Source organism: Mesoplodon mirus (assembly GCF_964341445.2).
Source record: "Mesoplodon mirus genome assembly, chromosome: 6".
Taxonomy (NCBI): Eukaryota; Metazoa; Chordata; class Mammalia; order Artiodactyla; family Ziphiidae; genus Mesoplodon; species Mesoplodon mirus.
Genome location: NC_138982.1, coordinates 27104445 through 27128580, shown reverse-complemented (window position 1 = coordinate 27128580; position 24136 = coordinate 27104445). Strand labels below are relative to the sequence as shown.

The 24136-nt window shown below is 38.8% G+C and overlaps 1 protein-coding gene across 1 annotated transcript in view; it reads left to right on the top strand.

Moving 5' to 3' along the window:
* Window positions 1-24136, top strand: part of KCNH8 (potassium voltage-gated channel subfamily H member 8) — a gene marked incomplete at both ends in the record, with an annotated part of 347867 nt that overhangs the window by 300685 nt on the left and 23046 nt on the right. Inside the window, 4 exons of the mRNA XM_082624208.1 lie at window positions 7939-7977; window positions 12907-13265; window positions 15223-15329; window positions 18018-18094. Coding sequence (XP_082480334.1) covers window positions 7939-7977; window positions 12907-13265; window positions 15223-15329; window positions 18018-18094 — 582 coding nt within the window. The remainder of the gene's footprint in view (window positions 1-7938; window positions 7978-12906; window positions 13266-15222; window positions 15330-18017; window positions 18095-24136) is intronic.

The following is a 24136-nucleotide window of genomic DNA, read 5'->3' as shown; positions in this document are numbered from 1 at the left end:
ATCCAAACGCTTCTCCATAGTGACTGCACCAATTTACATTCCTACCAACAGTGCAGGAGGAAAACCCTAACTTGAGAATCTTGGCCTCACATCTACCAACTGTGAGACTTTCTTCCTCACCTAGAAATTGTTGAGTGTTTGCTAAAGGTGTGAATGCTGTGGTGAACAATATTCATCTTGCTTAAGTTTCAAAGATTTCTTTCATTAAAAACTGAATGCCATAAAAAGTATGCATTTGGTCATGTAGAAGCTGCATATGGCCTCACTATCATGGTCCTCTATAGACCTCTTCTTATTTTCTGAAGCTAAGTGAGCTTGCCCAAGGCATTATGTTCACGTACACAAAGTAGCTCATTTCAGTTTGCTGGTTCAAACACTGTCTTCTACAGACGGGGCTGTTCAGCTTTCTGTTACAGTATATAATTGACAATGGTCCTCCTAGGCAGCAAATCAGGCATTTCTCATTAAGTTTGGAAGTGCCATCGGGAATTGTGATGCAAAAACTTCTCACTCCAAACTCAGCATCTTTGTTCACCAACCTGGTTTGGAACCAGAGTACTCAGCGTGTATCCTGAAAATCTTATGAAACCAGCTATTGTGTTTCCTTATAATTACATAGTAGTGGGTTTTACAGGCTAACCAGGAGCCATTGTACCCTAATCAGAAACTGGTCATTGGGGGGCCTCCACATAATGAGTTTAAACTGTGTAAATTCTTCTAGCACTGATTACCCTGCTGAACTCCCAAATCACTGATTTGGTGCATAGCTCCTTAAGCCTGAAATCTTTAAAAGTGTGTGTCATTGCTGAGAGATTAGTTAGTTTTCTAGTTAGTTTTCTTCACACAATAGTGTGTATTTCCTTCCCTTTTCTTTCTAAGATAATATGAACTACATATTCGTAAATAACTCTCTCCCTCAAAATCATCCCATGTTTCCAAGTTTTTACATAAATATTAAGGGACTCCTTTGGGTTTTCTTTTAATTCCAAAGTCTTGTAATTCATACATTTGAATTCAAAGAAAGGAAGTTAAAATTGTGTTTAGAAGGGCTGTCATCCCATGCTGCAAAAACATACATACTTTTCTTTGCACAGTACTGGGTGGAATACTTTATAAAACGTAATAGCTTGACATTCTATTCGTTTCTCTCTCAACCCAATTATCTGCTTCACTTGAGTAAAATGATGCATTTTCAAATTTTCCACAGGTATGAATATAGTCAATAAGACATTGACAATATATACAATTTGGGGGAAACTTGTGTTTAAGAAGTTTAATGGCCTCCTTGATAAGAAGTCCTAAACATGTGTGTATATAATATATATATATGTTAGTTTTTAAGTTGGACAAACCCATCTGTGTGAATGTTTAGCTCTGCATCACCTAGCTAATAATGCCCTATTCCTCACCAGCTCAATTCAAAGAAAAGTTTTCTTCATAACCAATGTATCAATAATAATAAAATTACCACTTATTAACAGGAATTATCTTTATGCCAGACACTGGACCAAATACTTTCCAAATGCAACAATGTGAGGACTTTTTTCACCATAAATTCTAGGTGAGAATTCCTTGTGGATCATTAAGTTGAAGTGATAAGAGTTGTACACTTCCCAGCAGGTTCCAAATGCCTTCTTTCCCTGGAGAAACAAGAGAGGCCTGGAAAGCATGGCACCACCTAGCGGCCACCTCTGGCAGGAATGTTGGACACGATGGCCAGAGGGAAGCAGAAGAGAACAGAAGGGACCCAGGGGGAGAGTTTCAGTGAAAGAATTTGGAGGGGCACCATTGTTATCACTAATGGAATAGAAAAGGAGGGGTCATTTTAAAAAAGTCTTCCTGTGGTTTATCACCGTATTGCCTCTAAGGTTCTTGAAAGATATGGACCAAAAGATTAGAATTATTTTTTAATTACTTTTGGTTGCTGTACTACATTTCTCTTAATGTGACACTACATCAGATGTGGCCAGCCTGGTCTCCAAGATTGGTTCAGTTTACAGGTATGTATTTCATTTAATCCTTACAAGTTTAGTTATTATCATCATTTTTGAGAGAAAGAGTGAGACATAAAATTCATTTGTGTTAACCCATTGAAATTTAGCACATTATTTGTTACCTAAGCATTACTTATTCTATTACAATTAATATGCTTCCCAAGGTTACATAGCTAATAAGTGACAAGACTAGGGAAATTCCAGCTCTTAACCCCCCTGCTATATTACCTCCTAAATGGGTCCCGTTCCCCACACACAGACCTTTCATCATAATATACGTCAGTGAAAAGTTTTTGTGCTGCTTCCTACACTGTAGGAGCTGATTCTCTAGCTCTGGACATCAGTAAGCGCTAAATTCAAGACTCACTTACTTGACTTATATTTCCCACACCAGGAGCAATAGCAATTACCCAGGGGAAAAGAATTCTCCAAGTCTTAATAGTTTGTCTTGACCTCAAGGCCCCGGGTGAAATTGGGAAATGTCAAAATTATTAGTCTTTTCATTAAAATCTCATTTCTGTTTCTAAATTACAGAACAAGCAAAGAAAACATAATAGAAACTGTATTACCCACTTAGGGATTCAGACCAGCCTCTAAAATCTCTTCTTTAAATTAGATGGTGGTGACCTCTCAGACATGTTAAGTTGAAGATGAATGCTCCCTATTCAAAACCTATCCTTTCTCCAGAGGTTTCTAATTCCTCCCATCTGCCATCTGCCATTGGTGTCCTTCACTACTTCTTGGCACCTCCAGTTGAGTCTGCAAGAGAAAGAAGCAGATGAGGAAATGAGACCTGCTGATTTGACAATTATTTATGATTTTTGTAAGAGTATACATTTTAACTATGACAATTATGGGGTTATTTGCAAGTATCCTTCATTCATATTCTCTTTATCCCAAACAACCACAAATGCTGGTAATATTGCTGTCCCGTGAACAAGATAAAATCCGTGATAATCCCTGTTTCTGAATGGGCACGCACGCTCCTTCAATCTGCTCTGTGACTTAATCAATGTGGCATTATTAACAAGGCAGAGAATGTCATGAATCAGTCAGAGAGAAGAGCCTTGTAATTCACATCTCATTTCCCGATTGAGCAATCAGCTGCAGATAACATTCTCACTAGGGCACTTTCGTGCCTTATGAGATTCCATAGTTGAGAGGACATTTGCAGACCACACAGGGGTTTATAAATCCTACCTGTGGGCCAAGTAGACAATGGAAATAGATTTCCTACCTTCCTTGGGCTACTGGCCCCCTGGGTTACTGTTAGGAGTCCTGGGTCTTTGTGGTAGGTTCCACTCACCTTTGCTTCCTTCCTGCCTCACAGTGGTCAATTTCTTAGTGGTTCAGCCTCTTGAAAAGAGCTTGAGAGTAAGGAGAAGTTATTGGTAATGCCTCATCACTGCTGAGAAACCACTCACGTTCCTTCTAGAGGTGGCCTTTTAGCCTCCCGTGAAAGGCGGGGCCTCACACCCCGCCATCTCTCAGAACACAGAGGGATTTTAATGGGTGGAGGGAATAGATAAAAGAAATCAAAGAGCTCCCTTCCCAGCTAAAAGAATTCATAAAAATTCTAATATCAGGGAAGAGTAAGCTGGGATGAAGTGAGAGAGTGACGTGGACATATATACACTACCAAATGTGAAATAGATAGCTAATGGGAAGCAGCCGCATAGCACAGGGAGATCAGTTCGGTGCTTTGTGACCACGTAGAGGGGTGGGATAGGGAGGGTGGGAGGGAGACGCAAGAGGGAGGAGATATGGGGATATATGTATATGTATAGCTGATTCACTTTGTTATACAGCAGAAACTAACACACCATTGTAAAGCAATTATACTCCAATAAAGATGTTAAAGAAAAATTCTACGTGGTTAGGATGAGGGGGAAAGGAGAACAGCTACACAAAAACTTTTAAAACCAATGCAACAAAGCTGAGAATGTTTCTTCCTAGTCTTCAAGATTATGACGCCTTACTTCTGGTCATGACTTTGTGCCAGGCGGTGTCCTCAGCCCTTCTGCCCGCACTGGGCTTCTTCCTTCCTGATGGAATGAAGGGCACCATCCCAAGATGTGAGCGGGTTGACCCTTACCCTTCTTGATCTCTCTCAAAACTTTATTGCAGGGACCTCATTTCCTGCTCTTGTGTCTGACTTACTTCCCTTTTATCTTCCCAACCTCTATGACTTCAGTCTTTCTTTTTTTCCCAATTATTCCCATTAGAGATTACCAACAGTTCTTCTTATTGTCTAAAAGGTATAAAAACTCCATGTGGGAGGGACTCAAAATTGGAAAGCTGCCTTCCTCAAAACTCAAAACCGTTGAGTCTTCAAGCAGCTGTAACAATAAATATTTTCTATCCAAAGGCTGTATCCATGTTTCTCCCCGCTGTGGAAAGAATGCCTAGAATTCATCCGATTTCCTAAAAGATCTGTGACTCAGAAAAGGTTTACGAGGTGTTTGGGTAACTTAGCCTCATGAGTTTTGGGGGTCGGATTTGTGGCAACCATCAAACCAGATTAAATGCTATAGTATGTCAGGCATTTTTTTCTTTCAGCCCAAGAAACAGCATTAACCATTGGAAGAGGTATCTGAGAAAACTCATGATTCTATGGAAGGTACACTGAGAGTCAGGAGGCATGGCTTCTGGGGAAAAAGTTCTGCCACTAACTTGTTGCATGAATTGGGCAAGTCATCTCATCTTCCTGGGCCACTGTTTCCACATCTCTAGTTAGGGAGTTGGACAAACTCAGTGGTTTCAAACTTGACCTGGAGACCTGAGACCCACACCCATCACCAACTGAAAGAGATTCATTGGAACTGGTACTCTGTAACCTGATTTTTTGTTTGTTTGTTTGTTTGTTTTTTGCGGTACACGGACCTCTCACTGTTGTGGCCTTTCCCGCTGCGGAGCACAGGCTCCAGACGTGCAGGCTCAGCAGCCATGGCTCACGGGCCCAGCCACTCTGCGGCATGTGGGATCTTCCCGGACCGGGGCACGAACCCATGTCCCCTGCATCGGCAGGCGGACTCTCAACCACTGTGCCACCAGGGAAGCCCTGTAACCTGATTTTTTAAAGGAACACTTCTCAAAGCATCCTATTGTCTGCCAGGTGTACAAACCATTGTAGTAGAGACTCTTTAGGGTCACTTCTAGCTTGAAAATACTGGGTTTCCATTAAACTAATATTCTCCATACTTGGCAGAATCTGGATTAGCATGAAGTATTAGTCAACAGAATGCATCTATCAGAGTATTCTTTTTAAAATACATGTGATATTATGGACTTCCTCAGAACATAGACACTGAAAATGCTTGCCTACAAATGTGGCTGAGCAGAAAATGTTTTATATTTTATCAATCTTCTTGACTCAGTATTTGAGCTCTATAATGTCTAAAACTAAAGGCACCTGGAAAATTACTGACTGATGGTGGTGCAAAAGTTGTGAATATCAAGTAAAAACCTGTGGTTTTGAAGGGGGATGACAGAGGGGTGTTTTGCTTAAGAGATGAAAAGAGTAATTTCATTCTGTCTTAACGGCATGCACCAACCTTTTCAGAACAGCTAGGTTTTTGGGTTGCATCAGAAAGGAAAACATCACCAAGTTTGTTATTCTCCGTAAGAGGGGGAAAATATCTTAATACTTATATTTATAAATGTTAAGGAAACAACATGAAAGCTGAACATTTATTTCACTAACATACATAAGTTCACAACAATGAACAGACACAGAAAATAGCAGTATATACAGAATTCGACGACTTACAATACATTACAATAGATAACAGGGCATTTCATAAACAATTCAGTACTGGATTGAAATCTTTCCAAGGATGGTTAATTCTATTTAGAAGAACTATAACAAATCCATTTCTATCAGGGTGAGAGAGGGCTTTCACTGTTGCTGTTGAGTACTTTAAAAATATTTGCCTCTTATAAGTGAAATGAACCACAGCAACTGCTAAGTGAACTTATTCCATGTATGCTGAGTGTTATTAAATCTGAGTTTCCTGTGATTTAAAAGAAATTTTTTAATAAAATAAAATAAAACACATGTGATTAATACCATATGTGAATTAAATGATTTATTCAGAGAGCCTATCACAGTAGTGCTGGCTACATAATGGGCACTTACCTCATAGGATTAGTAATGAAAATTAGTGGATGTCATGGCTGGGGAGCATTTACCAGGGTGCTGATCACAGTGAATACATAATGAATTGACAGCTGATAGAATGATAATAACAATGACGTTGGTTATAAGATCTCACTACTCAAAGTGTACCCCACGGGCCAGCAAGGTCCATATTATCTGGGAACTCATTGGAATTTGGAGTCTCAGGCTCCACCCAGACCTCCCGAATCAGAACCTGCAAGTTTGAGAAGCACTGATATAGAAAAACATTCTTGGGGTTCAGAAACTCGACAGAACTCATATTAGTAATAAACCATGGGGGTTGGGAGTCACACCCAAATCAGCAAGTGCTAAAGCCAGTGCCTTTCTCTAATCCCTTAGAGAGCATCTCTGACCTGGAGATGTTCAGGCTTCCTGAATCCCAGGGCTGTTCTTTCTTTCATCCAAGCTGTAACTGAAAAGCTTTTCAAAAACCCATTTTTTGTGTCTACCACAGTAGCAACGACACTGTAATTTTGTTTTATTTTCCACATTTTTAATTATTCAGCTGTTTTACTGTCACCATTTAGGGAATTATTACAAAACTTAAGTCTTCAGTGCTACTGATCAATGCATATTTAGACAACAAAACAGATGTAGAATGGGTTGACTGCTTTGATAAAATTAAACATTGATGAAACATATATTGGCACAGCAATAATAATGCTGGCATTTGTATAAATAATAGCAGATCTATTTCCCTAATCATCTAGAAAAAAAAACAGTGGGGGGTGGTGACAGAATTACCAAATATGTCTCACTTACTAGGCAGGTCATTTTGAAGTGCAAGGTTTTTTTTTCATGGGAATAAAATTATGTTAATTTATAGCATCTATTACCACTTTAAAATGAGAGAAGTATATTTGAGCAAAAAAACAATGTGGATGAGACCTGAAGCATATTTCCCAGATATGTTATAATTTCCAGAGCTTGTTTGTACGTCATGGAAGGTGCATGTTTTTTAATGTACTCCTCCACAGTACCATAGTTTGATTTTATGCAAGATGTGTTTTGAACTTAAGTGATTCTATGTTACACATTTGTTTTTCACATTTTACCATCTCTGAAATTGGGATCAGTCTTATAACTGATGCCATGTCACAATTTGATTGACAGAATTTTTTTTCTTTTTTACAATCAATTGGATCTTCAAATCACTTAAATTGAAAATTAGTATCCACAGTGAACTTAATCCTAGTCCACAGGGAACATCATAGTGAGTAAAACAAATGGGACAGAGAGAGTTCATCACCCCCACCCGTATCCAAAGAAAAAGGGGAGGTGGATAAATAGAAAGAAATGAGATTAAATAAGAAACGCCTCCACAATTTCTTTTTTCACAGAACCAGAGAGAAAATCATGGAAGATAAGATAATTTAGCAAAAGGGCAAGAAAGAGGAATAAGGGAGATGGAAAAAAAAAGAGAGAGAGCAAATAAATCATCAAGATGGAAAATGTATCCTATGAGTGTACTATTTTGACCCCTATTTCCTGGGTGTGGTGTCCTGTACTAGGCAGTCAATTTGCTGCTCCCTTTTCTTTATTACACACTCTGGTCAGTAGAGTTCCTAGAGGGTGAGGTGTGGGAGATGTTCCCAGCATCTCTCAGGAGGTATTTCCTCTTCTCTGGCCCATGCAGGTGGCCCATCTCCCCCGCACAGCCTCTGAACTTTCATCTCTTTCCCTGTCTCCATTTCACTCAGTCCCAAACCACCAAGAAGGTGTAAATGATTGTTACAACTTCTGTTTGTTTGTTTGTTCTTTCAGGTGATATCAAGATTATCGAACAAATCTACGGTCTCACAGGTATGGCTTTTTGCCAAAGAGCAAAATATTTATCTAAAATTTGTGGGATTTCCAACAAATATGTCTCCTCCTTGAGGATGCTATGTATTCATTTTTGACTTCCCCTAAAGCACTTGAGAGAGACGTGGCAATGACTTTCATGAGTTTGGGAATAGAGAAAGGTTGAAACTCATATATCTATTTAAGGATCTTAGAGCTATTGTTAAAGCATAGTTTGTCACCAAAACCTGCCCAGAGTAACAAAGTCCTGGGGTATTGATCTTAGAAGAATTGAGCTTTTAAGTCAGTCCCAACTTTTAAGAACCCTCCAATTTCACAGAAAACTTTCCCCCCAAACAGAAACTTGTCCAATTTATGACCTAGAACTTTATTACCAATAATCCCGTGACAGAAACCCTGTAAACAGCTCCTTTTCTTGCTCTGTACCCTCTTGAAGCAGAACCCCCCAACTTTCACACACATGCATACACACACAGACACACATGCATACAGAGGTGCACAAATAAATCCAATTACACAGCACGTTACAAAGACGTTGATAATGGACTGAAGATGGCTGGGGGTGGGAAGCAAACACAGTTGCTATTGAGAAACATTTTTAAAGCTCTTAAAACATCTCAGTGCTATCAACCAAGTTCCTCCCTGCCACTAGTTGTCTTTTCTCTCTCATCTCTGCAAAATCCCTCTTCAGGAACTAGCAAAACTGTCGTTACATTTAAACTCTTCTCAACAGGCATCTTTTCCTCATTACATCTTTTCCACCAGACCTTTCCTATATTCTCTTTCTCATGAAGAGAAATTTAGCCTCCTTTTGGATTTTCCCATCTGAATTCCTCACCCCGCCATAGCACTCTGAAAATGAACATCCCTTCCAAGAATATACCATCCTTAACTTTCAAAAACAAAATCTGTATAATTAAGGTTAAGTTCATTTGCAGTATCAAAACTACCAGAATAACAGGGGTTTCAATACAATAGATATTTATTTCTCTCTCATGGACAAGGCCAGAGGTGAGCAATATAACAGTGTCAGTAGGCCTGGAGATTTCCTCTTTCTGCTTAATGATCCTCAACTTATGCCTTCCTTCTCCTCATTCTCTCAGATGGCTGCTGGAGATCCATTCATTTCATCAGTGTTCCAGACTAGAAACTAAAGCAAAGTAAAAGAGCAAGATAGATGCTCCCCTCCTTCTAGGAGCCTTCCTAAAATTTCCCTATAACCTGTCCACTGGCATACTATCATCCTAGAATTTGGCCTTATGGCCAAACCAAGTGGCAAGGGGTCTGAAAAAGGTGATCTCTGGACAAGGTGCATTGCTAAGAGTTCTGTTAACTAAGAAAGAAGGGGAGATTATGTAAAATATCACAACACTATCTGTAAGACCTGCTCTGATTTAAATTTTGTTTCCTTTTTCTTCATGATCATCACCATCATCACAAGGGCAAGCATTTAATTAAGCACATTCAGTGCATATCACTAAGGGTGTAACTACCATTATCTAATACCTATTTTTTTCCTCACATTATTGCCAATTTACAGGTGAGGAAACCAAGGCTTTAAACAATAACATTACCTGACCAAGGTTATAGCTAGTAAGTCACAGGACTCTTAAGACTGTGTGACCCAAAACATATGCATTCCACCACTAGACTTTATTCTGCTTTCCTTTTAGTCAAGACACATTTAGTCAAGACTCATTCGTGAGTTTGAAATGACTATCCCAGCAAGATGTCACGAGCAAAATTAGAGACTCCTTTGACTGTGGGGATAAAACCTCATTGCCCTCATGGGAGCATTCATGAGAAGGATGAGAGGGAAAGGAAGAGATGGGTCAGAGAGAAGGAAAAGATCTGTGGTTGAATTTTGTGGCCATGTATATACAGGTGAATCCAGTGACACGAGGGAGGAGGGTATACCGATGGCCTGAAGAAAGTAACCGGTACTCCTCCTGCACAGAGGCTGCATGTGGGGCTGGGTATTTAATAATAATAAATTTGGGTATTGTCTGCAATGATGGTCCACGGGTTAATGAATTCTTTGTATAAATCGTGTTGGTTGTCCCAGTCACAAGAGTCAGTACCTAAGCAAATTGTCCAAGGTGCCAAGCATGGAAGTATGAAAATTAAATGAACTTGTAGAAGTACAAACATCTTATAGTTTGTGGCCATAGTCAGAAGATTCTGTTAGAGCCAAGGGAGCCTCCTTGAAACAAAGGAATGGTTAAATTGCCAATGCAAATGTAAACAGAAGTCCAATTAGAGAATGTACTCAATGATTTTAATTTCTGTGATAAGTTCGCCCTGTTGTATCTTTAGCTGGGTGAGCTCACTTTTCTGTTCTACAATACCAGTATACAAATGTTCCTCTGCAATTCCACATGGGTCCATCTTTTATTAAAAGCACAGAATTTAAAATGCTGTGAAGAAAAAAGAATAAATAAATAAAAGCAAAACCATGACTATTGAATAAAGAACTAATAGCTTTACCATTAATTAAAATAATCACATCTAGCTGGAAAGATGAGTCTAATAATTCCATTTCCTCAAGAAATTTTGACCCATAAGATTAAAATACAGGGCTTCCCTGGTGGTGCAGTGGTTGAGAATCTGCCTGCCAATGCAGAGGACATGGGTTCGAGCCCTGGTCTGGGAAGATCCTACATGCCACAGAGCAACTGGGCCCTTGAGCCACAGCTACTGAGCCTGCACATCTGGAGCCTGTGCTCCGCAGCAAGAGAGGTCGCGACAGTGAGAGGCCCGCGCACTGCGATGAAGAGTAGCCCCCACTCGCCGCAACTAGAGAAAGCCCTCGCACAGAAACGAAGACCCAACACAGCCCAATTAATTAATTAATTAATTAATTAAAATACAAAAAAAAAAAAACCTTCCTAAGTGAACTGATCATTTTACTTTACAGCTATGGCCTCAACTAAATAGGTGAATGGGCCTGTCAGTCACTACAGATTCAAGTTCATTTTTTTGTTACATATATATATATATATATATATATATATATATATATATCATTATAACTGTTACAATAAAATTCATATACCAATAAAACAACTATTTATTAAGAAGAAGTAATAACCATGACAGCTCATGACATTTAAATAGTATTCTTAGGTCTTTTCAGTTTATTTTTATTATGAATTATTGATAAGCAGGTATAAATGATTGTATCCTCAAAAGAAACTGAGGCACAGAAAAATGAACTGACTTTTTGGAGCAGGGAGGCCATGTCTGGGGCAGAGCAAGAAGCACATACTCTTAGAGTGACTCTGTTGAGGGCCATCAGCTTAGCCTTTGCTACCTTGTCTTCCCTGCCCCTTCATTATCCCCTCCTTCATCCTTTCCCATCCTCTCCTTTGTTTCTTCTAAGCCTGTAAGGTTGAAGGAGCCCAGGCAGGAATCCTACAGAAGAGTTTGCAAAACTCTCCCTTTCCTTTCCTAAGGCTCTTCAATGTGAGAGGACCAAATGGTTTGCTGTGCTTCCTGCCACCTGACTTGTGAGAACAAGGAGAGCTGAGGACACTTCTGATCTTCTTCCATCTATGGTCCAAAATAGGAAAGAGTTTTATTCTCAAAAATAATATAATTTTGCTGGTTGATCTCCACATAAAGTTCCACTGAGGACCCTGTAACTTTAAAATATCAAGACCCAATTATGCTAAGTGAAATCAGTCAGACAGAGAAAGACAAATACTGTATGAGATCACTTATATATGGAATCTAAAAAATACAACAAACTAGTGAATATAACCAAAAAGAAGCAGACTCACAGACACAGAGAACAAACCAGTGGTTATCAGTGGGGAGAGGGAAGGGGGAAGGGCAAGATACAGGTAGGGGAGTAAGAGGTACAAACTACTGGGTATAAAGTAAACTACAGAGAGATGTTGTACAACACAGGGAATATAGCCAATATTTTATAATATCTATAAATGGAATATAACCTGTAAAAATTGTGAATCACTATATCATACACCTGTAACTTATATAATATTATATATCAACAACACTTCAATAAAAATAAAATGATGAGGATACCTGAAAAATGAAATAAATAAATTAAATAAACTATCAAGGCCTAAGACTTTCCAGTAAAATTGAAAATGTCTTATTCCTAAAAACATGCCATCATATGCTATTATAAATGACAGGCTGATTAAAACCTCAATGCAAACCTGATAAAATGCACCTTTTACATAGGTCACCACCAAGAGAGTTTAAAAGACCAAGAGGAGGATTGTGGGCTAACACCAGGAAAGCAGAGAGAGTAAACCTAGCCAAGATCAGAAATGGGGAGATTTTTAACATCTTTTGTTGAAATATAGTTGATTTACAGTGTTGTATTAGTTTCAGGTGTACAGTAAAGTGAGATATATATATATATATATATATATATATCCTTTTTTAACATTCTCTTCCATTATGTTATTACAAGATATTGAATCGAGTTCCCTGTGCTATATAGGATGTCCTTGTTGGTTATCTATTTTATATATAGCAGTGTGTATATTTTAATGCCAAACTCCTAATGTATCCCTCTACCCCCCTCCCCTTTGGTAATCTTAAGTTTGTTTTCTATTTCTGTGAGTCTATTTCTGTTTCATTTTGTTTAAAATTTTTATTGGAGTATAGTTGATTTACAGTGTTGTGTTAGTTTCAGGTGTACAGCAAAGTGAATAATTCTTTTTCAGATTCTTTTCCCATGTAGGTTATTACAGAATATTGAGTAGAGTTCCCTGTACTCTACAGTATGAGAGACTTTGAACACCTGAATAAATAAGAGCAAAATCTGTGAGGTCTTCCGTTTTAAAGGCTCTAGGGGATCTGACTTTGTTCAGATGGGCCCTGCAGCATGAATGATATGCCTCTCAAGAAGTCTTCACAATCTGTACTCATCTATATTATCCTCTGATTTAGTCAGAGCCCAAGGGAAATGGCAGCATCAAGAAGAGACTCCCATCCATTGTGGAAGATGAGGAAGAGGAGGAGGACCGGGAGGATGAGGAGACTGCTTCCCTCTCTCCCATCTACACAAGGGGATCTTCCTCTTCCCGTAGCAAGAAGCCTGGAAGCAGTAAGAGCTATCTTGGCTTAAGCCTGAAGCAGCTGGCCTCGGGAACAGTGCCATTTCACTCACCTATCAGAGTCTCTAGTTCCAATTCCCCCAAAAACAAACAGGAAGCCGACGCCCCTAACCATGGTAAAAGAAAAGAGAAGAACTTGAAATTGCAACTTTCAACTTTGAACAATGCTGGACCCCCAGACCTCAGTCCAAGGTGAGAGTTCACATCATAGAATTCTTTCCCAGGTGAAACTGGCTGCATTGTATTCACACTAGTACCTGGCTAGTAAATGAGTCAGCCTTCTGGGCCTTTCTGCCACGCAGGTTCCTAGCCTCGATGCTTCAGCTTCCCTAAATTTTTGTGTGCCATTTTTGACTCTATGTGGGGGTGTATGCAAGATGAGAATAAGTAATTTTAGTCACATTCTCAAAAGGGTCCATTAAGTGTTCCAAATTCTTTCTTTTCTCCCTTTATCCATTTAGCTCTACCTATTTTTATAGATGTATATTTCTACATTGTAATTTTATAACTTATAAATTTCTAATGAAAACAAAAGAGATGGAACAAAGTCCGTATTGTTATCCCCTCAGTATCTGATCTTACCAAAAGTTTCATGAAGCAATGAATGGAAATTATGAAGGAAATGAAGTGTTGGTCTTCATTTCCCATAGTATTTGCTTCATTATTGTGGATGACTGAACTTAGTTTTATTTCTGGCCCCTTCAGCCAGAAAGGGAGAGGCCACAACAGCGAGAGGCCCGCATACCACAAAAAAAAAAAAAAAAAAATAGACAAGAAAAAACATATTGAGTGATTCCTAGTCTCATGTACTCAGCTAGGTAATTTTTCATTTACTATTACCTTTAGTCTTTTCAGGAATCCTATAAAGTAGTTTGTATTATCCCTACTATAAAGTTGTAAGAAATGTTAAGTATTTTGAAGATTACATATTTTGTCCAAAATCTCAGAAATTTGAGTTTTGAAATATAGATTCAAATTCTGTTGTTCTTCTTATAAGGCAAGAGATGTTTCTGATATACTACATATTTAGTTAGTCATTTGAAAAACACAACTTACCCATTTAGAGAAAATATTAAGGGGAAAATAAGCAAAACAGGGTTAATGAAAAGTAGGTGGATATTAAATGTTCAGGAATTCAGTTGGAGATGGTGATTTGAAAACATTCCTTAACTCTTCTCCTTCCTAAAATTTCTCTAAAATAAAAAATACTAAATTATAAATAGGGGGAAAATGTATCAGAGCTGGAAAAGAAAATTTCATGTACAACTTATTCTACACTTATGAAGAAACATATTTTATTTTATATCTAGAAAAAGATTTTGAGAACACACCAAGATGTTAACAGTAGTGGTGAATGACAGTTGATTTTTCCTTTCAGATTTTTGCTACCTTTATGTTTATATTTTCTACAATAAGTTCATTTTTTAAAAAAATAATGAGTGTGTTAGATATTATTTACCAAGGAGAGAAGATTAACTAGAGTCCTAATAGTCATTTAAATATAATTCTTCAACTCTCACTTCAGAGTTTTGTCCACGTCCAGAGCAAAGATGTTTTCAAAGTTACTTTCTGTGATGCTGTAAACTTTACGTCAAAACTCTTTAATTCTGGATAGAGTAGTAAATTAACATAAATTTAGATAAGAGAACTTCTGTAGCTTAAGGTTTTGAATCTGAGAATAAATGAGTCTAAGATCTATAGCATTGCTGTTCAATAGAAATATAGCATGAGCTAAAATTGTGAGCCACATGAGTAATTTTAAATGTTCCAGTAGCCACATCTTTAAAAAGTAAACACACACACGTGCAATTATTTAATAATAATTTTAATGAGATATTTTATTTGACTCAATATGCCCCAAATACTAGCATTTCAAATGTGAACAATATAAAAAATTACTAATTAAATAACTTACATTTTTTACTAAAATCTTCAAAATCCAATGTGTATTTTATACTAACAGCACATCTCTTTTTGCACATTTCAGGTGCTCAATGGCCGTATAAGGCTAATGGCTACCATATTGGATAGCCCAGCTCTAGAGTGTCTAGAATTTAGAAATTTAACACAAGATTTTTCAAGTCTTCTAGGAATACTGGAACCCATGAATATAAATGCGCAACTAGCCAATCCTTGTTATTTTAAACAGGATTGTTGATGGAATTGAAGATGGAAACTGTAGTGAGGAAAGCCAGTCTTTTGACTTTGGCTCTGAACGAGTCAGACTGGAGCCCCGAATTTCTCCTCCTCTTGGAGGTAAGCTCTATATTTAATCTTCTCTCAAGGGGTGATATGTCTTTATAATTTGTAATGTTTGCTATAGGCAATTTTTGCCTCCCCATTCTCGGGGTATTCTCCATGTGATGGAACTTTACCAAAGCCACAGAGTAATTTGACTTGGGTCTGTGCCACCTCCAAGTTATTAAGATAGCATTTGTAATGGTTCCTCCATCCAGGCTCAACACCCTGCAGCTTACCAGCCCAGGTAAATGGTGTGTCAGGAGGAGACTCAAATTTCTGCTCTTCATCAGAGGGTAACCATGTTTTCCTATTATAAATGCAGGCTAATCCACAGAAACAACATTACCCAAAGGAAATGCTGTGCTGGGTGTAGACTGTAGGAACATTTGTTATATTTAACCAATTTATTGGGTAAGTGGTTATGTACTTGCAGTTTGCCAGGGATAAATATCTTCAGAAGTATGTAAGAATATCGAAAATGATGGGGAACTATATGAAGTACTACCCTCTAGGGATGGTGAATTAATCTAAAGTACCCCCAAACCTAGCCCAGGCTCCTCTCTCTCCCTTTCATTCTTGAGTTCATTGCCCACAAAAGAATTGTCAGCATGATGAAGGCCAGAAATGACAACTTCTAAAAGAAGACGCACCTGTAGTTGATAGGGAATAATGAACATAGGCGATCCCAAACAGTCACCAGATGCAAGGCAGATCCTTGTGTCAGGATCTCCTGCTAATTGGTGAATCCTTCCATGGGCAAAGCCAAGCCCAAGAAATACTTCTGAATGTACAGCTCTGGGAGTATGTCTCCGGTTGGTAGAATACCAGTCTTCTATCTCAATTAACAGTTCTTCCCAGCACTCATCTTCTGGGAAGATGGAAGAGTAAGACTCCATGGTAGGACGATGGTGGGAGGTGGGAAGGTGAGGAGAGGAATGCAGATGTCAGTCAACAATCATGATTCATCCATGTAATGGACTTATATCTGCTCTGGGCAAGAAGCACAGAAATCATAGTTCTAGTCAACCAGATGTGAGCATTTGCTATGGAAGCTGATGGTGGGTCCCAACAGGAAGTTTTCCTTGTTGGCTCACAGGACGTCATCATGTCATCCACCTAGTATTTCTGGTCCTGCCACACCCCTTGGCCTCCTCTTCTCCCTTTTCCCAACATTTACCCCAATACTCATCCATTCAAGCAACAAATATTCTTGACTTTACCTCCTAAATATCTCTCAGTTCTGTCTGACACTTTCTATCCTTCCTTCCACCACACTTTTCCCTGCCACATTCACTCTTGCCTGTGCTGCTTCCAAAGTCTCTTCTCTGTTTTCACACTGTTCTCCATACAGAGTGAACTTTTTTAAAAAATACAAATTTATTCTTATTACGCTATTCCTATGCTTAAAATCCTGAGATGGATTCCTACTGCCCTTAGTATGAAATCCACACCTATTGCATAATTGCTTTTTTTAAATATAAATTTATTTATTTATTTATTATTTTTGGCTGCATTGGGTCTTCATTGCTGTGCGTGGGCTTTCTCTCGTTGCAGCGAGCAGGGGCTACTTTTCATTGCGGTGAACGGGCTTGTCATTGTGGTGGCTTCTCTTGCTGCAGAGCATGGGCTCTAAGCGCACGGGCTTCAGTAGTTGTGGTGCATGGGCTTAGTTGCTCCATGGCATGTGGGATCTTCCCAGACCGGGGCTCGAACCCATGCCCCCTGCATTGGCAGGCAGATTCTTAACCACTGCACCTCCGGGGCAGCCCCATAATTGCTTTTTCAATGTCTCTTTTCCCAGCTAAACTCAAAGCCCCATGAAGTTCAATATATTTTCTTTATTTCTGTCTCATCTAAAGGAGGCTTAGCCTGTTGTAGGTGATCTCTTATCATTCATTGAATGAATAGATTAACTTTGCAAAATATCTCAGCAAACGGAGCTTTTACTACTCTGACACTTTGGATTGTTTTGAGCGACTTTTTCCTCCCACAGACAAATTTTCTACACATAATTGACCAGAATTAGGATATTAGGATAGTCATCGTGATACATGTACATGACATATATAGATATAGATATAGATACCTCTGTATATCAAATCCTTTCCAGTCTAGCTAGCAATGATTCATCTGTGCTTCTGCTCCTGACAGATGTGAAATATATTTGTAAAAGTAAGGTAGAGAAAAAGTGGAGATGAGAGACCCGGGAAATGGGAGAAATTACCTTTTAGAGCAACACTAGAAGAAAGAGAAAACCTGCAGTGGGGATGAGCAGCTTTAATAGAGGTGGGAGGAAAATGCTCTCATGGGTACAGGACTCAAAATCTGGAAAGGGAAGAGAGGAGAAAAAGAGCATCTTTTTTCTATGGCTTGGACACTGGCTGTGATATGTTTTTGGAAAATGGTCAAAGAAGGGAACATGTGCCATTTGGACACATGGTAGGATTGTGTTCAGGAGAGGGGGAGGGTGGCCATGGACACATCCAGTAAGTGTGGCCACAGTCACCACCATGCTGTGTGCCTAGTTCCAAAGAGCTCACCAGGTGCCATCCAGAGGAGAACTAGGGAGACAGAAGCTACAGTGCACCGGCATCAGGAAAGGTTGAAGGTAGCTTGGGCTTCCTTCCCTGTTCTAACTGCCCCAGTTCTGAAATATGAGGTTTATTCCTGAAGGATTCATTCTGCGTTTGTGTCACTTTCCAGACCCAGAGGTTGGAGCTGCTGTCCTCTTCATCAAAGCAGAGGAGACCAAGCAGCAAATAAACAAACTCAACAGCGAGGTATGGAGCTTTGCCTTTCTCTGGTCATGCTGGAGTGGTAAGAGGGGAAAGAAATCCTAGTCACCAGCAGAAGTGGTATAATATATTCACGATGAATATGCACTCTGGTGTCTGGTGACAAATATGGATGAATTCCCACTCAGCCTCATGTGAGTATTAGTCACTTACCTTCTCTCAAGCTCTATTTCTCCGTATGTAACAAAGAGATAGTAGTCATCCCTACCTTATGGCCCATTTGTGAAATTAAATGAAATAACCTAGGTAAATTATTTAACCTACAGGAAGCACTAACTAAATGATTATTATAATTGGTGTCATAAATGTATTGATACTTGGTTTAATTGGTGCTTTTTCACTTTTTTCATGTACTTTAATTTTTAATGATTTAAAGCAAGATTATTTGTCCACAGATGAATCAAAAGTAATGAATCAGAGTAATCAAATGGCCTGAAACTCTATTCTTTTCTCTGGCCTGTATTTGCTGTGTAACTTAGAGCACTTTAGCTCTTTAGATTGTACCATCTCTCCGTGTAAAATAAGGTAATTTCTTAAAAAACTTTATTGAGGTATATTGTATGTATCATAAAATTCACCTATTTCAAGTGTACAGTTTAATGATTTTTACTATCTTTATTGAGTGGTTCAACCATCCCCACCTGAGTTTTAGAGTATTTTCCTCCCTAAAAAGATCTCTCACACCCATTTATGATTAATCTCTGTTCCCACATCCAGCTCTAGACAACCACTTATCTACTTTCTGTTTCTATAAATTTGTCTTTTCTGGATGTCTCATATAAATAGAGAAGGTAATTTCTGAATCAGTCTCTTAATTTGGGTGTCCCCTTAAAATTAAATTTTAAAAAAAATAGATTTTGAGACAATGATTTGGATGCAGATGGTTTCTTTGGGAGGTGATCCAGGAAACAAGATGAAGGAGTAGAGGAATAAGACAGGAAAGAAAGGAAAATGATTAAATAAGTGTGTGTTAATGAGATCATTAACTCTGTAGTCAATTGGGTCTCGATCCTGCTGGGGGGGCACTGAGAGACTGTGTAGGGCAACTCAGAATTGTTCTTCCATGAGACAAGTAAAAGGAGTTGAGGGTGGCTCCTGAGAGGTTACCTTCAGGCTTAGCTGCAGAAGGCACTAGAAGGATCCTTCAGACAGGAATATGCAGGAAGACCCAGCTGTGGTGACCTTCCAGGTAGACCTAGGCCAAGTTTAGTGAGCAGACACAGACAGGGTAATAGGGCTGAAGTTTTAGATTCTCTGATGAGGTCTTGATGGAAAATGTAACCAACAGATGATATTGATGAGATTGGAAAAAAATGAAATTTACGTAATCATAATTGGTTTCCAATTACCTGTAATAATGGAAAACTGGGCAGCTTGTCATAAAGTCTATAGGGTTTTTTTGTTAATAAATTTATTTCATTTATTTTATTTTTGGCTGTGTTGGGTCTTCGTTGCTGCGTGCGGGCTTTCTCTACTTGCTGCCAGCAGGGGCTACTTTCCTTTGAGGTGCGTGGGCTTCTCATCGTGGTGACTTCTCTTGTTTCAGAGCATGGGCTCTAGGCACACGGGCTTCAGTAGTTTTGGCTTGTGGGCTCCAGGGCACAGGCTCAGTAGTTGTGGTGCACGGGCTTAGCTGCTCCGCAGCATGTGGGATCTTCCCGAACCAGGGCTCAAACCTGTGTCCCCTGCATTGGCAGGCAGATTCTTAACCACTGCACCACCAGGGAAGCCCAAGTCTATAGGTTTTTGTTCAACTTGTGTTCCATCAGCTTAGTGAAGATTTGTGCTTTACTGCCGTCTCTCCTTCGGAGTCTACACTTCCTGGAAGTGAGATTGTTGCCAACAAGAAGTAAGAGGGCCAAAGGGCAGACTAACAAAATAGGAAAAGAAAAACTAACTAGATTGAAACTGCTTAAATCACGAGGACTTGGCCATATGTGAGATCACCCAAATAATCTCATTAAAAATACACCAAAAAAAAAAAAAATACACGGAAGAACAAACAAAACAAACTAAACACTCTTTTGGGCACCTGTACATCAACTTTTGTGTGTGTGTGGTTTAAGAGTGCTTTATTATTGTGGGGTTTTTTGTTGTTGGGTTGTTTTTTTTTTTTTTTTTTGGATAGCAACTTTTTATTAAACAATTTTCTTTAAATATTGTTCTCAGATAAAATCACACATTAATACCCTTTGAATTATCAATATTTTCCCTCACATTTGAGTTTATTTAATGGTTTTAGGAACTGACTGACCAATATCTTAGCTCAAACACAGAAGTTAGTAATTAGTCTGGGGGAAAAAAATGTGTTGGTATCTTCAATGTTCACCTTCCCTAAGTTCAGGCTTTTCCTCTATTAAATGGTAATGATAAAATCTGTCATAGAGGAGTGTGGTAAGGACTTAATACCATATGTAAAACACCAAACATGGTGGTCAAATGCTCATTCTCTCTTCATACAAGGTCATGCTTCTAGTCAACAAATGTGACTCTCAAGTTAGTCCCCCCTGTTACCCAACAGTGCCCCATGCAGAGTAATAGGAGAGAGAATTAGTCAATGCATATGGAATAAAATGAAAATGAATGGACTTAAGGGAAACATATTTGATCATGAAAATGAGACTGCTTTCACCTGAGACTTCCTTTTGCTATGAAGACGCTCACTATAAAATTAGAATAGGGACTTCCCTGGTGGCACAGTGGTTAAGAATCTGCTTGCCAGTGCAGGGGACATGGGTTTGAACCCTGGTCTGGGAAGATACCACATGCCACTGAGAAACTAAGCCCGTGTGCCACAACTACTGAGCCCTCCTGCCACAATTACTGAAGCTTGCACTCCTAGAGCTCATGCTCCACAACAAGAGAAGCCACTGCAGTGAGAAGCTCATGCACCACAAGGAAGAGTAGCCCCTGCTCACCACAACTAGAGAAAGCCACGCGCAGCAACGAAGACCCAATGCAGCCAAAAATAAATAAATAAGTTTATTTTTTTTAATTACAATAAAAAATGATAGGGTAAAAACTTTACATTTCAATGCATCTTATTTCAACTAAATAGTTTGATGTAAAAGTGTCACCGATTTACTGTAAAGAACACTTATTCTGTAACACTTAAGTTGATTTAAGGGCAAGGAGACCCAGTATTCCAGTTAACAATGCTTAACCATTATTTGACATTACACTAAACGTTTAAGTGGTAAAATGATGATAAAACTAGGCAGAAAACAACCTGCCAAACTTAACAGAAAGGTAATCACAGGCAAATCTTCAATTTCAAAGTGAGAAAATGCGGTGGCTTGTTAAATCATCCTTAGCAGGGTGCACTTTGGCTGGAGTGCTCTAATTGCCACTTGTTAACATTTTATTTTGTAGGTACATAAAGGAGCCAGTTAATATTGGGCCATTTTATTCCAACTTGAGTCTTAACTATATTAAGGAGAATGAAAATGTTTCATGTATATAATACATGCCTAAACAAAAAAATAAGTGAGTTTTGTAGAAGCAACTTATATTGACTTTTTTGAGAGAGAAGTCCACTTCTCATACTATTTATTAACTCCATTTTTAAAACAACTTTATTGAGGTATAAGTAACGTGTCATAGAATTCATCCTTTTAAAGTGTACACCTTGGGACTTCCCTGGCGGTCCAGTGGTTACGACTCTGTGCTTGTACGGCAGGGGGCGTGGGTTTGATACCTGGTCAGGGAACTAAGATCCCACAAGCCAGACAGCGCGGTCAAAATAAATAAATAAATAAATTAATTAATTAATTAAAGTGTACACTTGAGGGCTTTTAGTATATTCCTAGACTTGTGCATGCATCACCATAATAAATTTTAGAACGGTTTGTTACCCCACAAAGAAGCTTTGCACCACACAGCCATCACCCCTAACGCCAGTGGCTCCCCATACTCAGCCCCAGGCAACCACTAAGCTACATTCTGTGCCTGTAGATTCGCCCACTCAGGCCATTTTATATAAATGGAATCACACAATATGGTCCTTTGTGACTGACTTTTTTCGCTTAGTGTAATGTTTTCGAGGTTTTCATCTTACATTGTTGCATACCAGTACTTTATTCATTTTTATTGCCAAGTAATATTTCATTATATAGATACAGCACATTTTGTTTATTCATTCATCACTTGATGGGCATTTGTGTTGTAACCACTTTTTGGCTAATATGAACAATGCTACTATGAACTTTCATAAAACATTCACACAAGATTTTGTGTGCACATGTTTTAATTTCTCCTGAGTAAAGAAGAATGGCTGGTAACCCTATGTGTAAACATTTGAGGAACTGCCAGGCTGTTTCCCAAAGCAGCAGAAGAATTTTACATTTAGCAGCATATGAAGGTTCCAACCTCTCCACTTCCTCACCAACATTTTTTATTTGTTATTATCTGATTTTTTTTATTATAACCGTTCTTGTGTGCATGAAGTGGTATCTCATGTGGTTTACATGTGCATTTCCCTGATAGCTAATAATTTGAGCATCTTTTCATGTGTTATTGGCCATTTGTATGTCTTTGGAGAACTGTCAATTTAGATCTTCTATCCATTTTAAAATTGGGTTGTCTGTTTATTACTGAGTTGTGAGTGTTCTTTATATATTCTAGATAACAGGTTATGATGGATGTACAGTTTTCTTCTCACATACTTTAAGTTGCCCTTTAATTTTCTTAATGTTTTTCTATAAAGCACAATTTGGTGATATCCAACTTATATCTTTTTTCTTTTGTTCTTTGTGATTTTGAGGTCACATCTAAGAAACCATTGCCTATCCCAAGATCATTAAGATTTATTCCTCTGTCTTCTTCTAAGAGTTTTATAGTGTGAGCTCTTACATTTAGGTCTTTGGTCTATTTTGAGTTAATTTTTGTATATGGGTGATGTATGGGTCCAATTTTACTTAATTTTTTTTTTGTGGATGTCTAGTGATCACATCACTATTTATTAAAAACACTATGTTTTCCCCACTGAATTGCCTTTGTACTCTTGTGACACTCAACTTGCCATTGATATGAGGGTTTATTTCTGGACTCTCAATTCTATTCTATTGCTCTATAGGTCTATCCATATCTTTTTAAATTTCTTTCAACAATATTTTGTAGTTTTCAGTGTACAAGTCTTGTACCTCCTTGGTTAAATATATTCCTAAGAGTTCTAATATTTTTTATCATCTTTATTGGACTATAACTGCTTTACAATGGTGTGTTATTTTCTGCTTTACAACAAAGTGAATCAGCTATACATATACATATATCCCTATATCTCCTCCCTCTTGCATCTCCCTCCCACCCTCCCTACCCCACCCCTCTACCTAATCACAAAGCACCAAGCTGATCTCCCTGTGCTATGCAGCTGCTTCACACTAGCTATCTATTTTACATTTGGTAGTGTATATATGTCCATACCACTCTCTCACTTCAACCCAGTTTACTGTTCCCCTTCCCCGTGTCCTCAAGTCCATTCTCTATGTCTGTGTCTTTATTCTTGTCCTGCCCCTAGGTTCTTCAGAATCTTTTTTTTTTTACATTCCATATATATGTGTTAGCATACAGTATTTGTTTTTCTCTTTCAGACTTACTTCACTCTGTATGACAGTCTCTAGGTCCATCCACCTCACTACAAATAACTCAATTTCGTTTCTTTTTTTTTTTTTTTTTTTTTTGCTGTACGCGGGCCTCTCACTGCTGTGGCCTCTCCCGTTGCGGAGCACAGGCTCCAGACACACAGGCTCCGCGGCCATGGCTCGCGGGCCCAGCCGCTCCGCGGCATGTGGGATCTTCCGGGATCGGGGCACGAACCCGTGTCCCCTGCATCGGCAGGCGGACTCTCAACCACTGCGCCACCAGGGAAGCCCTCGTTTCTTTTTATGGCTGAGTAATATTCCATTGTATATATGTGCCACATCTTCTTTATCCATTCATCTGTCGATGGACACTTAGGTTGCTTCCATGTCCTGGCTACTGTAAATAGAGTTGCAATGAACATTGTGGTACATGACTCTTTTTGAATTA